The 20,612-nt window shown below is 42.3% G+C and overlaps 1 protein-coding gene across 1 annotated transcript in view; it reads left to right on the top strand.

The window, feature by feature from the left end:
* Positions 1-12,807: 12,807 nt before the first annotated feature.
* Positions 12,808-20,612, top strand: part of col5a2a (collagen, type V, alpha 2a) — a 36,206-nt gene continuing 28,401 nt past the window's right edge. Inside the window, exon 1 of the mRNA XM_047601408.1 lies at positions 12,808-13,069. Coding sequence (XP_047457364.1) covers positions 12,979-13,069 — 91 coding nt within the window. The 5' untranslated portion in view covers positions 12,808-12,978. The remainder of the gene's footprint in view (positions 13,070-20,612) is intronic.

Genomic DNA, 20,612 nt, shown 5'->3' on the forward strand with positions numbered 1-20,612 from the left:
CTGCCTGGGGCCGACTTTCCCCCTCCATCACTCAGCTCTATAGAGGAGGCTGAAGCTTCTATATGCATTAAGGGGTGTCTGCACAGGCACGCAGCAGGCATGTTGCAAAGAATATTGAAAGGCAAACAGATACTGTTGTCACAGGAGTCAAGGGAGGCTGAGGTGATAACTTTTAGATGTTTGGTGTGTGATCCTGATTTACTATCAGGCTGCAGCTACGACGCAGTTTCAGGTTTCACTTTTATTTCCTCCCTTTTATAACGAATCAGAATCTGTTTCTTTCACTTTAAGATGATAGGATCTCACTTTTCCCCCCTAAGACAATGATATATATATTTTCCCTCTTGAGTCACAAACCAGTGTGATAAATGACTCTGGTACATTCCAGGCCGGGCTGGAGGAGACCCCGACTCACCAGACACACGGGGGTAGTTCTCCCATTTATAAACTGGAACAAGGCGGCCATGATGGTTTCTTTTTTTTTAACTTCCCCCTCGGCTGTGGAAAGAAAAGGCTCACATCCTCATAAAAGTGTGACATCACCACAGCACATTCATTAGTTTTATACGTAGTCATTATCCCTGTGATGTGAAAAGGGTGAGAAGTCCTGACTTCAGTTAACATCGTGAAAAAAGCAGTAGCACCATTTTACTTTGTTCTGTACATTAAAAAGAAGGTTGGGCCCGAAGGTGATTTTTTTTTCCCTATATTCTTATTCCCAGAGACTATGGAGTTCATTCGACCTCATCCTCAGTGCGTTGTAAGGGGAGACGACTTTATTACCCGAGCTCTATGAGCCATGGACATTTTCTGCCTCTGTATGCAGAATCACTCCCTGGCTTGTGGTCACATGGGTTTGGACGAATGCTGGTCTTGCTATTACACCAAATACTTCTAATTGGGGCATCGTTCTGTGCATAGTATGGTTTAAAATGGAAGGGAAAGGTTCAGACAGCTCATATAACTGAGATGAGGAATGAAACGTTTGATCATATGTAGAGCTACGTGTTGTAGCTTAACATTAGTTCATAGATGGGCTTTTGTGTGGAGTAAGGTTCACTTGGATTTTTCTAAATATAAACTTAATTACTGTATCAATGGGTTTATCATGGTGGAAAAAGTCTGTAGGGTGCAAATTAAATCACAGCCAGGGTTGCGTCTGTTTTTAGTTTTTTCTTTACTAAAACACCAATGCACATGTGCAGCGTGGAGAAAAAAAGTCCTAAAACTAGACAAGCAGTTTTTTATTCTTGGAAGCTTCAGCGTTGAGACTGTTAACACATACGATCAATGGGAATGAGACGCTCGTAGTGTCAAGTCAAAGGTGACCTACAGAGTTGAAAAGGTTTGTGCCAGAACGTCTGTGGTTACCACAGCATCAAACAGCGTCACCAATAAATAACTAAAAATATATTCCTGGTATTTGACAACAAACTCTATCAAACTGTTCATCTTATGCTGCAGGGACTCGTTTAGAAGCTTTCATACAGTTCAACCCTTAATGACTGTTTTTACTCTGTTCTGTCTCTGTCACTCACTTGTGTTGGAGTTGTCTCCAATTAACATTCTGAACTTTCTCCATGGAATATGAGCTCACATACACAAGCGACCAAAACGTACGTCCATCATCCATAACACTATGACCCTTGTGCCTGGCAAAAGAATTTTAATTGGAGACGAACCTCTGTGTACAACCGATGAATCCTTAAAGGTGCAGCTTAGTGGTTAGGAAACCTGTTGGAGATGTCCCCTGGACGCCTCCATGTAGAGGACTTACAGCAGTGATTATACCGGCATGAGGACACCCTGAAATCCCCCAAATCCCCTAATATGAACTGAAGGACATAAAATGAAGAAGCGGGATGTGGGCTATTTTATTTAGTTTGCTCTGGCTCAGCCCACAATGGTTTACAATAAATAAATAGGATAAAATTATGAGAATCCTACATAAACATAAAAATCAAAGCCTGAGCTTGTATTAAGTAATAGATCTGAGCAGGGCATATGGGGTCGGCTACAGTCTATAAAATACGTGGTCCTTCAGAGGATCCTCCTTAATCTCCCAGTAACTGTCAATGTCTCGTCTACACTGACACTTTCCTGTGGATGAGGAGAACATACAGCGCTTTCTAAACTAGCTGATGAAAAGACAGAGATTTGTCTGGTGTGATTTGTGAGTGCCTCGCTGAGAAGAGCGGTCTGAAGAAGTGCTTTATTGGAAGGTGAAGTCAGTCTTAGACGTGAAAGTCAAAGCAGATCCGGGAAAGTCTATTTAAACTCTTCCATCACGGCTAATGCCTTGATGTATCTGGGACAGAGTGTGTCACATTAAGCCCAAAAGTATGAGGTCAAGTATTTCTTCATCTCTCTAAGTGAAGTCTGAGGCCCTGTCAGCATCAGCAGGTATACAGTAAACAGCCTGCCAATTTCCAAACAGTCTGACAGCTGTGCTGCAGATCCTGAGGCCATGCAAACGACTTTAAGCCTTTATAAAGCCCCACTTCACTCACAAACATGCAGGCTCAGGCTTGTTCTGGATCAAAGTCTTTTCGTGGGATGCTCTGGATCGATCTATCTATCTATCTATCTATCTATCTATCTATCTATCTATCTATCTATCTATCTGTCTATCTATCTGTCTATCTATCTATCTATCTATCTATCACCTCTAGATGCGTTTCCAGTGTTCGTTTCTGTAAATGCGTTGCCCCTAACTTTAGAGATCTGCATAGATCCGTTCTATCACTTTGTAAGTTTGACCCATAAAAGCTCCAGCCATAAGAATTAGAGCACTCAATACTAAACTCATGTTAACAGAGACTTTCTTGTAGTAAATGTAGTAACGCGGTACCAGTTAGCAGACAACAGGCTATGTGTTAGCCTAGCACACACGGCAAAGACAAAACTTACTAAAATACAAATGACAACACCACTAGAGATAAACACCAGTTGGTTAGCACAGATACTAACACAGAGACACTGAAACTGTCCCTTAGCCCTTAGCATGCTAATTTAACATACAGATAACGTTAGGAAACCAAACTGTGGACTGTTAATCTCACCGTGTCCCTTTAAAATCTGTTAAATTATATTTCCATCATGGTTGGCTCGTGATTTGGAGTCATTTCTTAATTTTGGCCCCTTCTCTGATTGTTTTGGCTTATATAGAGAAAAAAAAAACAAAGCAACAGTCTCCCACCAACACAGATGGCTGGGATGGGTTTGTGCATGGATAACTTAACCATACTACCCATACAGGTGAATTATGTCTGTACTGTCTTCTATAAAGGTCCAGTTTGCAGCTAAAATAATCCACACACTAGCATTTACCTGTGGGTTTAATCAGCCTTCTTTAACATTTAAAATACAGACATGATGATTGCTGCAGAAAGCGATTAGTATTTGGTCAGACACTTGGTATGCATGCGAGTCCTCCAGTGGTTTCTGACAGTGACTAGTCCTCACATCCCGTCTAGTCATAAATGACCAGTCTGCTCCATCATGTCTCTGTTTGAGACACTGAGATCTTCTCACAAGTCGTGACCTCAGAGGAACTTCACTGAATGGGCAAAATAAATCCAAAAATAAATAGTAACTTTATCAGTTTTAATCAGTAATGAATTTAGGTCAAATCTGTCTGTGCCATCCATGAAGAAACAAGAAGCCAGTGTAAAGCAGCGCTGATGATGGACCTACAGAGTTCCTAATGATCCACTGTGCCAGGCGAATCTCGTATCAAATCTCTTGCCTGTAGCATTAAAGAGTCGTGAGTTAAGTTTCTGCCCACCATTTTCCCCTTCTCGTGCCTCTCAGCTCCTCTGTCTGGAAAGTAAACAAATGTCTGAGTCAGGCCCTCAAAGGCAGGACTTCCATCCCCCTCAAAGATAGCTGGCCAATGACTCATGCTCCGTGGTCTCAGTCCTTCTCACATTTTCCACAAGGTGCAAATCATTTCCCCCCAACCATGAAAAACCAAATGTACATGTGGTTAGACATTAGAAAACCTGATGCAGCTTATCTGCCCTGGTTGTTCCTGCTAATTTGAAGAAGATGGCCAGATGTAGCTGCGAGGCATTAGTGCACAGTCCTATAAAACCTGACACTACAGTTTTATGCACAAGAGGGAACTGGGCATTGTTTCTCAGAGTAACAGGATTAGCATGTGGTTGAAATAATGATGTACAACACATGCAGTGATGTACTGACATGCACTGGGGAAACTTTTTACATAAAACTCTCCACTGAAGTGAATTTATTTTTTTTTCCATAAATGATTTCTTCCTGCCGCATGACTAAGGAGATCCTCCACAGATTACCTGCAGCCTGCCTGGAGAAGCTTCACTGAGGCTGTGACTGATGACTGTTGTGTTATGGCTTTGTGTTCTCATTTGTCACCAGACGTCGTCCCCATTGGCTGCTCTGCCGGAGACATTTGGTTGGGACTTGCCTCAGTGGCTTACATTTCAAGAGCATTCGTCATCATTACAAAATCAGCTTGTTGTCAGGAGTAATGGGGACGGGACACTGAGAACAGAGATCAGTAACACTCCGCTTATTTATCCATCCAGTTCAGAGAGGGAGCAACTGCCAGAAAATATATTGTATGTTTGTGACTTGTGGATTGTTAGGTTTCTAACGGGGTTCAAAGGAAGGGTGCGTCGCACTAACTATGTTTTAACTAACAGCAGAGCAAAGCACTATGTTTCTGTAAAGAGTGTCACTTGTAGCTGCAAAGCCACAGAGGATAATAGCCTCAGTCTGCTGTTACTCCCAGCTCTTTAGTTTAATTTTTATGTAACCTACTCTCACCAACCATTTTTAAAAGTAGAAATGCACGGCAGTCAAAGTTAAGTAGCCGATATGCTCAGAAAAAAAATGTCAAAAGGTTGGACAGCTTCAGGAAATTCTAGAGTTCTAGAGTTGAAGCCGGACTATCTGGGTAATATAGGGACCTTAAGTGGGCTAACGTAAAGGTGCAGGTGGAGGAGACCAAAGAAGTGCTAAACGTACAGTGAGTATGTCCAGAATGATAACAGGATAATAAAATACACATATCAGATGTTCTCTTAACAAACAGCCCAGTGACAACATGTACAAGTAATTTAGAAACAGCAACATTCAGCACAGATTAGCGTCAGGGGTTAACTGATAGCTTCTTAACGGACTGGAAGCCAAAACTGGAGTTGGTGGTGACCACACACAGAGCTACAAAGAGTAGATAATTTAATGCCACTTCACAGCACTCAGATGTTGTGTATAAGTCCTGTGCTATTAATCTTCAGTCTATCTGTGCATGAATCCAGATCATTGCAGGAGCATGATTCATTCCCAACAGAGCGACTCCAGAAAAACGTTCTGCAGCAAAAAATGTGTGGGCAGAGGAAACCAGTCGAGAATATATAGTATATGCATAGTTATGAAATGAAACATCTTTAGAAAAGGCTCGTTTATCTTTACACCACAACATTAAAACACAGACAGGAGAAGTAAATACTATTGACCATGTTGTGGCCTGTGTTCTGCTGGGAAACCACCCACCCAGACCAGACCAGACCAGACCAGACCAGGAGTCCCCACCCCCCCACAGCAATGACACTGCTTGATGACCAGCAGATACATGCACAAAAACTATTTAGGACTCAAAAAACAAGGTGCTGACCTGGCCGGGTGGTCGTAATGTTATGCCTAATGGGTGTGATTCCTTTGCATTACATCTAACTGACATAGTGAGTTGGACAATCGGTAGCTGTGATGATTTTTCCATTGTTAAGCAGTTTTTAGGCATTTTTCCCTGGAACGTGTGCGACTGCAGTTGAGCAGGAAAACTGAGGAAGCATTTCATTTCTCTTTGGGGCAAACGCAGCTGACCCCGGGTTCACTGCAGCATGCGGCGCTCACATGTGGGCAGCGAAGGGGGCCTCTGGTGTAGGTTACAACGCTTCCTGCTCTCACGATGGACCGAGACTAAAAACAACAAACCCCTGAAGTCCACATGGGTTTTGGATTAAAGGATCAAAGAAGTAAATGAGGTGTGAACATAAATTAATCTTCAACTAAACTAAGAAAATAATTAGGAGAAAGACCAACAACAATTTGATATTAATTTGTCAGTGTGTTAATTAATTAACTAATTTCACTTGAAAACAAACAAACAAAAAATAATAGCAATCTTTTGACTTCAACTTGTATCTGGCTGATTGATAACACGCTGATACAAATCACAACTAAGATATTCTGCAGACAAGCACAAGGCTTTACTTTCATTAAGACGTACGTATTGTGCAGTAAACTCTGGATTAATGTTGTAGTTGTTTGTGTTGGACATCTTGTACCTTAAGTGGATACTTGCTTCTGTTAAGTAAATCACTTTTTTTGTGGTTTAAAGTTGTGTGTTGTTATTGTTATTGGCTTCCAGTGTCTCCTGGATCGGGGGGGATGTGAGGTGGAGGCTGCAGGATGAGATGAGTTTAGCAGATGAGCCAAGACTGTGAAACTGCATGTTCGGAAAAAGAGGAAGGTCACCACAGTCTTGGCAGTCGGAATGAGGAGGGAGGAGAGAGGAGAGAGGAGGGAGGAGGGAGGAGGGAGGAGGGAGGAGGAGGAGGGAGGAGGGAGGAGGAGAGGAGGGAGAGGGGGAGGAGAAAGGAAGAGGAGAGAGAGGGGGGGAGGAGGGAGGAGGGAGGAAGGAGGAGGGAGGAGGGAGGACTGCTGAAGTACAAGTAGGAGATAGCCCTGAGGAGGTGGGTGGGGGGGAGCTGTAGGAAGTCAGCTCCTCGCTTACATCGCCTGGGAGGATTCTGTCCAAGCCTTCTGCCTGTTCAATCAGCCCTTTGCTGCATTGTACTTTTACTTCTTCAGAGTACACGTTTAGTATAACTCTGTTTACTCCGGCAAAATAATAAACTGCTCAATCCAGAAATCGATCTAATGGGATTTTACTAATCACATGCAGCACATTGTAATTAATGACTCAACCACAAACTACATTTGGACGTCTTAACTCTCTGGAATGTACCCTGAGGTCTGCCAAAATACTTCGCCTTGAACTCGTCAGAGTGTACAGTCTTGTAAGAATCCTCAGCAGCGAGTGACATTAGCAACGGTTCTAGTGACCGGACATAAGCCAGTAATGTAAAGCATTAATAGTAGGTAAAGCCGGCGATACATTCACTGAGTGTGTGAAAAGTAACCAAAATCTTTGTGTTCATACTGGAAAAAGAGGAGCTGAAACCTCAGACTCCTTTGTTACCCCCACACAGCTGGCCAGTCACAGCGTGTAATGGGTGTAAATGCCGGACTGGTGCTTTTAGAAATTTCCAGTGCTGGTAATGCATGTGTGTGTGTGTGCATGCTTGGGGAGGGAGGCCCTAATGGATCATACTGACAGCTTTACAGTCCTCGGTCACGTCTGTAGGATCCCCAGGAATTTGGCTATAATGAAATAATAGACAATAGCGCGGGTTTTATAACGTAAGCCAGCGTTTTGAAGGAAAGTCCAGAACCAACATACTTGTCTGGCTACGAGGCTTTTACAACCTTACGCCATGTCTAGAGGTATATTCTGCTATTCTTAAACAGTATTGTTCATTTGAGAATATTAAGTACGGCCATGTCAAATAGTTACAGAAATGTGGGATCATTTGACAGCAGCACATATTTTTTATATGAATTTATTTTTCTACTTATTGGTACTCACAGTGTCACATCAAACCATTCGCTCACACAAACCGAACACACATCGAACCGCTAACCCTACGGCTCGTGGACAATCCGCTCTACGGTCCAACCACAGCCATGTGGACACTGCTAATTATACAGCAAAGCTACGCTATCTACATCCCTGCAGTCTGTCAATGCCATTAATGTCTGAAAAAAGAGAGAGTACAGAATGTACAGATGTTTTATGGTTTATCTGTTTAGCTGAAAAACCAAAAAGATTTCAAACACACCTTGCAGAACTGCTAAACATGCTGTTTTAGAGCCAGACCTGACTCAGTTTCAGCCACAAAGGTGTTTTAAATGAATTAAAATGGTTACGTGTCTCCATGGCCGCTGCCTTTTGTAACTGCTGCTGTCATCAACTTCAGCTGGAGACACTTAAACATCACATTAAAGGATGAAAGTCTGTGAAATGTGCTGTGACGCAACTGAGACAAAGAAATGGAAGCTGGCTGTCACGGGACACCACCTCATTCTGAACACAACCTTCCCCATTACAGCGAGAAAAGAAAAAACAGAAAGCCAGGAGGAGGGGTTTAAGTATTGACGTTGGACCAATAAACAGTCTGAATGTTGAACGCATGCATTTGGGGCCAAAGACTCTATACTAAAAAAAGCTCAGTGTAGATCTTTTTCTCAGCCATATTCTGTTTTATTTTATCATGGGGTGGGTTGGGGTGGGGTAAGGTGGATGCTGTGTATCATGTGCATGAATGATGGTATGGGGAAAGTGTGGTTAGATATGTTCTTTTTTTAATGTAAAGCACTTTGTGTGTGAAAAGTGCTATATAAATAAAGTTTGATTTGATTTAGATGTTCGCTAGCAGTAAAAACCTAATAACTGCATCTTTTCTGATTCAGTTCCCAACCTTTTTGAAGTCAATCTGACTATATCACTTTCTGAAATTCTGCAGTACAATGACTAAACCCAGAGGCAGGAAATAAATTATGCTTAAAATGCTTTTTCTTATCAGTCACAATGGCACCTCTACCCATTCGTTTACAGGATGCAGACTGTAGTATGCAAATAACATTGAATACAAAACCACTGTCGTGTACATATACTATAAATAAGATGAGATAAAATCCCCATTGGAGAAATGGAAATAAATGATCCTGTTAAAGAAATAATATATATCAAATCAATGAACTCACGTCATTGTGTTTATGGTGATTCAAAGCAGATGTCAGTAGATTCCTTCGAGAGCACGCACATTTCTTCATAACCTGGTAAAATGGTAAAACAAGAAGTGATGTCATTACTTACAAAGCTAATATACACCTCACAGCAACAAGTGATCACCAAATAAAGGGAAAATATGAAACTTAAAGAAAAGGCCTTAACACACACACACATTCACGCACCAATGCCGAGACGAGCAACTACACTTTGGGATGTGGTTCACAACCAGGACTCAAACCACTAACCCTGTTGTTTGTGGACAAGCCGCTGTAACCCACCGCGCCACAGCCGCCACCAAACCGCCGGCCGGTTCAAACAGTTGGCTGCCACATCCCACTTTCCAGTCAAAAATGAGTCTGGTTTTTAGCCTGGTTACTTCATTTGTTTAAGGTTTCTTGACCACTTTGACCAGAGTCAAAGAAACGCATTGGCAGACATGTATAAAGTACTGGAGACCCAGACTTGGGTAAAAGTACAAGTACTCTATCAAAAAAGTGACTTGTATAGAAGTTTAAGCACCACACTTAAGTTGAAGTATTAAAGTATTCAACATTTTTTTTGTACTTAAGCATTGCAAGTAGTTTATTTTAATATTTACTACTCAAGTACTGAAAGTAAAAGTACAAGTATTGTGTTATGTAGTTATTAAAGAAAGTGGTAAAAAGTCTGAACATCATTGTTTTTTTATTATTTTAAATGTTAAAGGAAAGTCTAAAGGATGCTCATAATCCCTTTGGCTGTAGCACTAGTACAAGTACAGGAATGTACTAGATAAGAGTACATGTACATGTACAGTCACTAGCCTCAGGAGTAGCTGTCCATTCACAAAATACAACATGCAAGATAGAAATAAAATCATTTAAATTACCTGTTGGGACGCTGTGTTCAACTCTGATGTAAACTGGTGAAACATAACGTTAGAGAGTCTCCCAGCATTGAGAATCAACGCTACAGCTAATGCTAGCTAGCTAGCTAGCGAACGTGAACTCGCTAACTAGCTAGCTAACATTAAGTTTACCAACGTTGGTTAGGCGCTAATATTACTAATATTCTCCAATACTAACTACACGTTTGATACACAGCTTTGTATATAAGAGCGTCTTGCTAGCTCGACGTTAGCTAGCTAGCTAGCTGTCCCTATGGCCCATTCTAGCCTTACCTTGGAGCAGACGCATGTAGCGTGTTTATTTCCTTGAGATGTAGCTGGAGTGGGTCTTTCCACACTGTTTGAATCAGAATCAGAAAAAAACTTTATTTATCACCGAAGGGCAATTAGGAGGGCGAAGAGCGATACATAAAATAAAACTGTAAAACAGCAAATAAGGTATGACAAGGAAATAAATAAAATAAATAAAGTGAGGCATGGTAAAAGAAAAAAGAAAATAAATAAAAAAATAAATAAATAATAAAAAATAAATAAAAAAATAATAAAATTTTAAAGTGACATCGTAGTTAAAGTGTCAAAGTAGTATTGCAAAAGTTTGATCCACTCGTGTTGGGAACCAGAGGTCGGCGGCAGCTTGACGGACATTGTTTGCATAGTAACGGTTGCTAGGATGTGTGATTGGACATGGACAGGTTTGGGGGCGGGGTTTTACAGTATATGCATAAAAATGTATCAGAGTAAAAGCATTTACCTCTGGATCTGTAGAGAAATATGTAGTGAAGTAAAAGTGGAAGTAGGAGAAAAAATGAATACTCCAGTAGTGTACAGATACTTAAGTACAGTAGAGAAGTATTTCTACTATCTGTTATCTAGTTATACTAAATCTGTCCTCATTCTCCTCATACTCCATCATCGTGTCCACACTGATATACCTTTGACTTTAAACCCAGCGTCCTCCATTAAGTCTGAACAAAAGGCTGGAGAGGTTTCTGTTCACGTCCTGTCGAGAAAGGTCAGAGGTATTTCTGATTTATTAAGACAGGAAGCAGAGCTAGATGATTATCTCCAATTCCTCTGAAATCTGAATCGGAATAATCCTCCCCCCGCCTTTGTATTACTCTCAGTGATGACAGGATAATGTTAGTCGCTGGCGTCTATTAATGATTGTGTGCCTTTATGTGGAAAGAAAGAGTTGCAGATTTACCTGTTTCCTGTCAAATCACCCAACAAGAACGAACCCAGTCATTTGGGTTGTTTACATGTCCACAGATTGAGTTTACAATAGATTGTGTAAATGAACCAGGCCGTCATTTACAGCTGTTTATACTCCAGCTGTGGGGGTGTAGCATGAAGTGTTGGTGCATGTGAGCAGTCGCAGAGCTTAATTTCTCTGTGGAATAACGAACTGAACGATCTTTCTCAATCAGCCATCCAGTCACTGGCCATAGAACGGTTTTGTGTTTATTTCATTTGCTGGCCAATTAATCTCCGAGCTAACAGCTCCCATACAAACCAGCAGGAGCGCTGCCACCATTTACACAAATTGATTTGCAGATCACCTACACTCCCCTTTGGCAACATTCTTTACAATGACAAAATATTTGGGGAACAGGCAGCAGCTTGCAGTGTTCGCGGTGCCCGGGATGTTTCCTTTATTCTTCACTTACCAGAGACAATGTGAGTGATGAGTCCTGAGAGTCTTGTAGCTCGGAGGGAGTCTGAGTGCGTTGGCCGGCATGGTTAGTGGGCAGGGCCAGCAACCAAACAGCTGTCTTTATCATTAGCTCTACTCCCGCGTCTCGAATACCCCCCCAGCCTCCCACCCTCTCTTTGTACACACACACACACCCTGGTCCACCCTGCAAAGCCAATCACCTCACGCTTTTAGCACCTTGTGAACATGGCACACAGCTGTTTCCTGTCATACAGGTCAGGTTTAGATTCGTGCAGCAAAGCCTGGCTCAGGAGTGGGATTTTACACAAACTGGTAAATACTCTAGATACTGAGTCCCAAGCATTTGTTTGGAATTCATCTTCATTTCTTTAAAATAAGATTAAAACCTTTAGGTGTTTGGGATTAATAGGATTTACAAATAGGAGGGATTATTTCACTGTATATTAGAATTAAAGTCAGCAATGTGAACCCGAATATAAAACTGTTTATTTTGATGCAAAAGCAAAATTGGAAATCCCAACGTCTTTAAATGAGTAGTTGTCAAAATTTCAGGTCTAAATGAAGCAGAAAAAGCTGCAACAAACCTAAAAAGTTAAAATTTAAAGCTAAATATCCTCACATTTGTTAGTATCCTGTCAGTGGTAAAAGGTCAGTCATGGTGCATTTTATTTTTAGTTCACGTATTGGACTCTAATCAGTCGGCTCTGTAGGCAGATTCCTGGTTCCCACCGTAAGTCAAGAGGTGCTGACCTCTGATTTCTCTCTAAATTTACCCCCTGGATTCCCTGAGATGCCCACCTACCCTCCCGACCACCCACCGTGACTGTCGCAAACTTTCCCCGTCGCTTTTATCGCTCTTTCTGTGCATTTTACTCAGACGCACGATTCTGTAAGCAAACAATCTGAATTGAATCTGTGAATGCGTCTCTTTAACATACCAGTTATAAACTCTATTCTTGTTTTTAACTGCCCAGTAAAAAGGGATCCTCAGCTTACTGGGAGTCTTGTTTGGTGCCCCAGAGACTGCAATAAAACAGCACTTTTATGATCTTACATTGCAACCACTTCAGAAGGAAAGCAACACACACAAAAAAAAAAATCACATTTCAAACCAGCAAAGTCAATTTTCCTTATCGGTTCCTTTTAGCACGAGTCAGTTAAGATGATCACATTCTGAGATAGGTACAGCAAGAAGCACTTGAAACTATGAGAAGTCGTGAACATGGGTGTAGTTCTCCCACAGCCACAACAGCCTGTGAGAGGATGGTTATGGGAGAGGGCTGACAAAAGGGGGAGGAAAATTAGGCTCGCCAGCATTCTTCTCATTTAAAGCTGTAACTACACAAAAAAAAAAGGCACTCACGCAGTCTGGGCTGGGTCTGCTTGCTGCTAACACGGAGAGGCACTCTCGTATTCATGGTGGTGCAGTGATAACTTGAGCAACCTTTTTTTTTCCTTTTTCATCCTTTTCCCCCCGCTTTGCACACAGGGAAGGCTCATGTCTTTCTTATAGACATGATGAGCTTTGTGCATTTAAGGACTTTCCTTTTTCTGGTGGTCTCCGTGGCTCAGCTTTTGATTGTTACATGTCAAGATGGGAACAGCGGTAAGTGAAGCCATCTGCTATTTGTTTTAACACCTAATTGCTGTTGGTTAAAATGTGTGAAGGTGGCTGACCTTCAAGTGTTGGCTTGTAATCTTTTTAGCCTTGTGCAAACTCTGAGGAAGAAGAAGTTGAGTTTACTTGTACAGGCTTTTTTTGGTTGTGTTTTGAGGAACTTAATTACAGAAACATCTTAACGCGTGCTCTGTGTTAGGGAGGAATGACTTAAGATAAGGCATAAGGTTATTACTAATTTTGCATCCCATGTCTTTGGGTGTTTTTGTTTTTTTGTGAATTCTCTTTGTACATGACAACTTGATTTGTCCTGTGACTCGTCCAAACACAGCATCTCTGGTGTGTGGGTGATTGAGGCAAACCTTACTTGGTCATTGAAGAGTCTGCTCTGTAGCTTAGACGTGATTTAAAGGAGATGAGAACATCTCTAGTTTGAATTATCTGCGATTGCCAAACAAGCCCTGCATGTCAGGAAACAATCCTGAGCACATCTGTCAGTGATTCCAAGTGATGTCACCCGAGGCGCTGAAAATGTGCAGAGGAGGGAAATGAGCACCTTTGCAGTTCTGAATAATTCCTGCGGCACTCCAGCTCTTTGGAATATTCATTAGGCGTCACCAAGACCATTTATTTCTCCTCTGGACTGAATTGTGCATCTGTGAAAGAGGATTTCAGCACCACAGGCTCACGTGCCTCTGAGGGAACACAGGCTACATGTTAATTCAGGGCAGATGTGAGGTGATATGAGAAGCAGAGATGCTGTTGGCTTTTCTGAGTCACTCAGACCGTGGAGCTGCTGATGTCTTTAGCTGGCGACGCCAAAGGCTGGAACACCTGAGTGTTCATGTTTTACTTGAACTGTGTTTCCACCTCTTTTTTTTTTCTTCTTCTTTTTTTTTTTCCAGCTCGAGTGTTTGATCTCTTGTTTCGTTACATGCACTCTGCTGTTTCTGCTTATGATGTCACGGGCCACATTGAGCACAGCATAGTTCATGTGATGGGTTCCTGCTGGAGTGTGAAGTCAAGAACTGCAGAATGATTTATTTATTCACTTTATATGAATTATTTAAAGTGGTGTCTCCTCCTGAATTTGAGTTTTTCTCTCATTATTGTGACAAAAAAAAATAAAAAAAACATAGTTTGCTCTCTCTGTAGGACCAGTTCCACATAAAGCAGAGACTATTGTGTGATAGAGCGGCAGAAGATATTGCGCCACCCTGTGGTGGTTGCTCATGCAATAGGGCGATCAGGACAGTGTTGCAGTTAAGTTCATTTTCACCAAATAACATGGACACTGATGAAGATATGAGAACGTACAACAGCACATGGCTCTGGATTCCTGCGAGGTTTATCTTTCGTAGCTCTTAGAAGCTCTAGGAAGCAGATCTTCGTCCTCGTCGAGGAACGGCCTCTTTCAGTGCTGGTTCATATGAACAGCACAGTGATGTTGCAGGCCTCTTTCCATGGAGCAGCGGTGGATGAGGTGATTGCATTTCGACCAAAGAAAAACAGCGGAAAGTTGGTGGATCTTGCAGACTAAGGGAAAATGTGGTTCACCAGCACTTTGAGACAATGCGCCTGTTAGTCTGTGAGGGGGCTTTTCAAACACAACGTATGGAAAGCTTTTCACACCGCTCGACTTTAATAGTTTGTGTGGCCATAGGAAAAAAAAAAAACAACACAATTCTCTTTCTTCAGTACATCCAAACATATAAAGTAAATCTTCCAGCTCTGGAAACTGGAGTATCTCACATTGGCACGGTTTCAGAGGGGTCGGGAGTTTGGTGGAATTCCTAAACCAAACAAGTTCCTTTGAAGGCCGACGACATGTTCGAAGCAAATGTTACGCATATTTTGTCAGTACAGTTGTGCAGCTTTAGATTGGAATCATATGCCTGCACATGTGTGGCGCACGCACGTTCACTCGCATGAGGAACACGAGCTGGGAAAAATGGAGATCAAGGAGCTGAGTTTAAGCTCACGATTGGAAATGGTGACGCCAGCAGAGATTAGCAGGATAAAACAATATAGCACAGGACTCATGGAGGAGCTGTGGAAGGAGCAGACGTGATCAGCGGTGTTTGGGGAAGGGTTAAAGGATGTGAACATGGAAAGAAATGGCAAGAAGTGAAATACTCCATTAACACAAAACATCAGTGTTTGCCCACAGCCTCAGAAACACACACAACTCATGCCTCTATGTGTGTGTGTGTGTGTGTCCTCCCAGACGCTGACAAAGCTATAAAACATCTTCAAAGATGCCACTTTGCGTCTCACATCAAAGAGACTCAACACCCAGCTCTTTCTGAAACCAGTGACTTTCTGGAGTTAGTTAGCGGATACATTTGTCTTATCATCGCCTGTTTTTTCCTAATATTCATTTCAGCCAAAACTTAAACCGGCTCCGAACATCTTTCCTGTTCGGAGAAAACACACGAGCAGAGAGCAAAAAACTAATATTCCAGACCAAACCGAACCGAATCAACATGAGGTCACTCCGCATCCCAAATTGATTCCAGTTGTTGTTGCCACATCACTGACATGGCAACAAATGGGCTGTTTTCTACCAAAGCTGAAACTCCAAACATGTGAATTGTACCAGGTCCACAGACGGATTTGATTGGAAACACATGCTGCATTTTTGAGCTATGACTTGATTACACGCCTCTTTTCTTCCAGAGCTAAAGGGGGTCGGCCGCACCACTTCTCAAATTGTCCTGAGTTACACGTTCAAGGGAGTTTTACCATTTGTCTGTTGTGAAGAGCTGCCACAGAGCTGAGCTGGTGGAGCTGATGGACTTTTAATGCAGCTTGTGTCTGTGAGGACTCCTCCATGGGAACTACTTATAAACCAAACTGTTGCAGTCAGAAAATGGAGGATACGGGCGGAGGGATGATTTCCAGATGTTGAAAAAAAAGTCTCTTTGGCAGTATCTGGAAAATATATTTAAAAAAATGGAGGGGGAGGAAGTTAAATGGCTGAACATAATGTGTCGATATCCCTTAAAGGTGATTTGAGCATGTGAAACCTACCAGCTCATGGTTTAACTGAAGAGTTTGAGAGTGACGTCCAATCTCCTGTACATCCATAGGTTCAAGTTACAGTTTGTTCAAAGCATGTGCAATTATAGGTCCTCCTGACAGGTTTCCTCCTGGTCCCTGCATTGATTGGCACTTACCCACCCAGCTGTCCTGTGATCCTCTCAGCCGGTCCATGCAGGAGGATGACAGGACAGGAGGGAAATGCTGGAAACTGGCTCTAACCGCTGTAATTGTCTTCATTTCATTCTAAATTGCAACGTGCTGCTCAGACTAGAACCAGAGAACCAGAGAATGGAGGCAAAAATAGCTGAAAAGAGAATAATTAAACAGACAGAAGTGGCTGGAGTTTAGACTTTGCTGTTGGCAGGTACAAAACATAGGCTGCACTTAAACATGGACGACGTGTCTCCACTTCCTTGCACAGGTCACATCCTGTTTCTATAGCGTCAAATAACTAAGCTAAAATGAAGATAATCAGAAAAATAGACACATCAGCATTATATTATTTAATATAATTCACTACATTATTTAAAAAAAAAAGTTGACTTGTATTTTAGTGTTTTAGTTTGACCCAAGTCCCGCCCACTAACACAGAGGGGGTGGAGCTTATACCACCTATACTGCAGCCTCCAGTCACCAGGGGGAGCTCTACTTGCTTGTGCTTCACTTTACAGGAGAAGTTTCCATCTTTATTTACAGTCTATGATCAAACCCGTGTCAGTTGATCCTTTATATTGTGGTTCTGATGCAGCTTATAAAACTATGAATAAGAAAAATGTTGAAAATAGTGTCATATTTTAGAAAACATACTCATGGCCAGTGACAAATTACCAGACTGGACTTTGTGTTATATATCATTTTCTGTTATTCTGTTTTGGGATTAGTATTTGGTTTTTCAGATTAGGTTTCTCCACGTCAAACAAATGCAAATTCAAACGCCTGTGAAATGAAACAAGCTTTTCCGTCATTCCCTCGGATATAATGGTCCTTCGTGCACTTATTCACAGAAGTGTAGGAGGCAGCATGGCTGCTTTCAATTGTCTTGACTGGTGGCTGTTGTGTTTGTGGTGGTTTTATGGGCTGAGAGTGTACTCCTTTTACAACCAGGAGATGTGGGGTTTGAAGGAAATCAGCGTGAGACAGGCTCGATTGTTAGTGTTTAGCCAAACATTATCATTCTCAACAATTAAAATCCAATATCATCCACCCTGAAATCCCACGAAAACAAACAGAACCTCCTTTTTTTTTTTGAGGAGTCAGATGTTGCTGGTGTGCAGTCTGTTGCAGTGGGTGTTGATACAGCTGGTTGTAGTTTTTCCAGGAGATCAGGAGGACGTTTGCCCTCCGGAGCTTATCCTCGGCAGGTTGGCAGCTCTTAGTGTAACGTAGCCCTCCCTCCGAACATGTTCTCTATCTATCCTCAAGTGACTGGTTCAAAGACCACTCTAACTGCTTTAAGTCATCCAATTTCCTGAGCTGTTACATCCCATCTGGGAATCCATTTGTCTGTGATGAAATGCTGTTGCACAGGTAATGATTCAGCAAAAAAAAGAAGATACTGGGAAACGCAATCGTATTTGCTTTAATGTGCCGTTGTTTTAAAAGCCACAAATTCTTAAAAACGTGATAGCGTCGTGCTCGACATCCGTGAGCTCTACATTTAAATGCCACAGAATGGTGACAGCCAGCCATAATTGCAGGCTGCGGCTCGACCGAAATTCCAAGTTGTAGCAGAGTTGTGTATATTACAGCTGCAGTGGCGAGCGCGGCCACATGGATGTTGTTGGGTGACGAGAGTCAGCGATGCGGCCTGAGATGTGTTTAGGCTCTTAACAAGTTGTTAGACAGCTGATTGACTTAACGGTGAAATGCCTCGTATACGTGCGGTGAAAAGCCCTGAGGTACTTTCAGTCCAGGTGGTCCTTTCTGGAGACGAAGCAGCGGAATTTATGTTACTACAGACTGTTAAAAATCGAAGGTTGACTGTGCACGGGATGCGTAAGATGTGGTTCAGATTTTCTTTACTGTCATAAATGTCTTGACGCAGTTGGACTGTATATTTTGAAGCTCAGAGTCGAGACTTTTCCACAATCTATGGAAAAATCTTAAAATACAAAAGCATTCTTTATTAGGATGAATGGACCTTATGTCAAGAAAGAAAACTCGGTAAACACTGTAGAGTTTTAACACATGATGAGTATTTGATTCCTTCCCAGATCTCAGTGTGATTTTTCATAAAACGTCATGTTTAAAAGGTGCACAAAGCAGATGCGCGGTGCAGTATCAGCTGCAGAAAAAAAGTAATGAGCTTTTCATTGGATGATGACCTGTTGCGTCAAAACTGGGGTTTCTTATTTAGGTATGTGTCAGAGTGAGAACATGCCCAGTAGGGTAGTGACTTATTCACTGAAGAGAAGGGAGCATTCTTCTAACACAATGTGAGTCTGTGCAGATCGTTCCCTCCCTAGCCCTGATGTCCAGTCAGTGTCCCCGAACACACACATCTCACATTGAGCCCGACCACTAGACCACTGAGATGTGGAAATGTCTGCTTGTTGCCGGTGACTCATGGCCACCATTTAACCTTGATGATTTCACCAAATGGGTAAAAAGCTGCTGCTGCTGCTTCTTCAGAGAAACGGCCAAAGAGAGAACGAGTCCAGGCAGCAGAGATGATGTTTTATATCAGCCTGTCAGTGAGTGTTTGTGGCACACGGTGGAAAGTTGGTGCAAATCAACCAGAAGAACAACAACTGCTGTGATTTACAGTGTGCAGGCCTTAAAACGCTGCCCGTACCAATGGAAATAAACATTCAAACAAACTACAGTTTGGCAGTTTGTAAACGTGCGTCAAATGAAAGCAAAGCCACATGGGTTTCGCCCAAAGGAACAGGATCCCACAGAATAAGACAGTAACTGTCGTGTTTAGACATTTTTCCCTCAGGATTGACTTACCAGCTCCACACCAACAAGTACCTCAGGTTTACAAAGTCTGAAGAGCACTGCGCTTCATGTTTGTCTTTATTTACCTGAGCTAAATTGCAGCGCTAAGAACAGGCTTTGGGTTCTGTGTACACATGCACCCTCCCTGGTCTAAGCCTTTCACTGATGTGGCCCCGGTGTTTAGAGGGAGGGGGGGGGCTTTAAACATGGGATGATTTCATCATAATTTTATGTATTAGAAGCGTGGGGGCTGAGGGGGAAAAAAAAAAGCACTGGAACAGTTGAGGACCCGAGTGGAAAGAACACTGAAAGAGAAAACAGGAGGGAGGAAGAGGAGGGGCCGAGGATAAGAGCCGGAGTCTGAGAAGAGAAAAACAATAGTTAGAACGTGAAAGGATTCTGTTTAAGTCGTATGTCAACATGTGTGTACTCCACTGTGGGCCACGGTAACGTTTCACATGTGCACTGATGCTGTTTATTTAGTGACAAGTTGCAAAAAGGGAAACTCAAGAGACAGTTTGAGACATGACTTCACTGTACGCGGCACCAGGCTGGGTTTAACTCCAGCACAGGAAGTTATGTTGGGAGGGAATGTCTTCCAGACCTGCACATGTTTCAGCCCTGTCATCAATAACGAATGGACTGAAGATCAGAACATCTGACTGGACATAAAGCTGCAAATGTGCAGCTTCTAGCTGAGTTAATCAGGGACAAACAGCAGCGTTGATACTGACACTACAAAAGTTACCATAACACATTATTAAAATGAGGTCAGCTGGTGATTTGTGGGATCCTTACAAAGGAAGACTTCTGAGATTCGATCGTTTTCCTGGTCCTGGTCCATGACTGTTGAGATTCATGCTGCTCACACAGCTGTTGATGACATATTGAACAAAGAATGCGTCCAATAGAAAGGAGGAGGTTCAGCAAACAAGCTGCAGCAGATCTGCCAGGGAAAAATCCTCTGCTTGGCACCGAGGACGAAGCAGGAATGAGCTCAAGATCAAGATTCTAATGAAAACCTTTTTCATTGGTGGACGCGTCTATTTGTGTCACAAGGACATGGGCTCCCGCCCTCTATCCCCTCATACTTGTGTCATTAGATAAAATGGGTCATTCAGATAGAGAGAGACACAGAGAAAGAGAGGGATAAGGAACTGTAACTTACTGCAATTACACTTCAAATCACTATTTATAATGCACACACTTAACAAACAAAGATGCTTTGCTGTTTGATTGTGAAGAAGATCTCAGCTGGACAGATGTTTAATGAAAATGGAGGCTGTAAATGCATATTTATTTCATATATGTGCAGCCTACGTTATCCTGCTAATTATCAGACTCAGCCTCTGGAAAGTGAAGGACTCTAACTCTGACCTGCATCAGGTCACTGTTGCTCTGACCTCATCACCCTCCTTCTCTGGCTTCACCATTTACAAAACAATGCAGGCTGCAGTAAACATGAAGGGCTGCGTTCAGCCATGAAGAGAAAGTGATAAACGCTGAACGTGCCCCCGGGGGCTGCAGCTTAAGTGACATCACCACG

The sequence above is a fragment of the Mugil cephalus genome, chromosome 12 (assembly GCF_022458985.1).
Source record: "Mugil cephalus isolate CIBA_MC_2020 chromosome 12, CIBA_Mcephalus_1.1, whole genome shotgun sequence".
Taxonomy (NCBI): domain Eukaryota; kingdom Metazoa; phylum Chordata; class Actinopteri; order Mugiliformes; family Mugilidae; genus Mugil; species Mugil cephalus.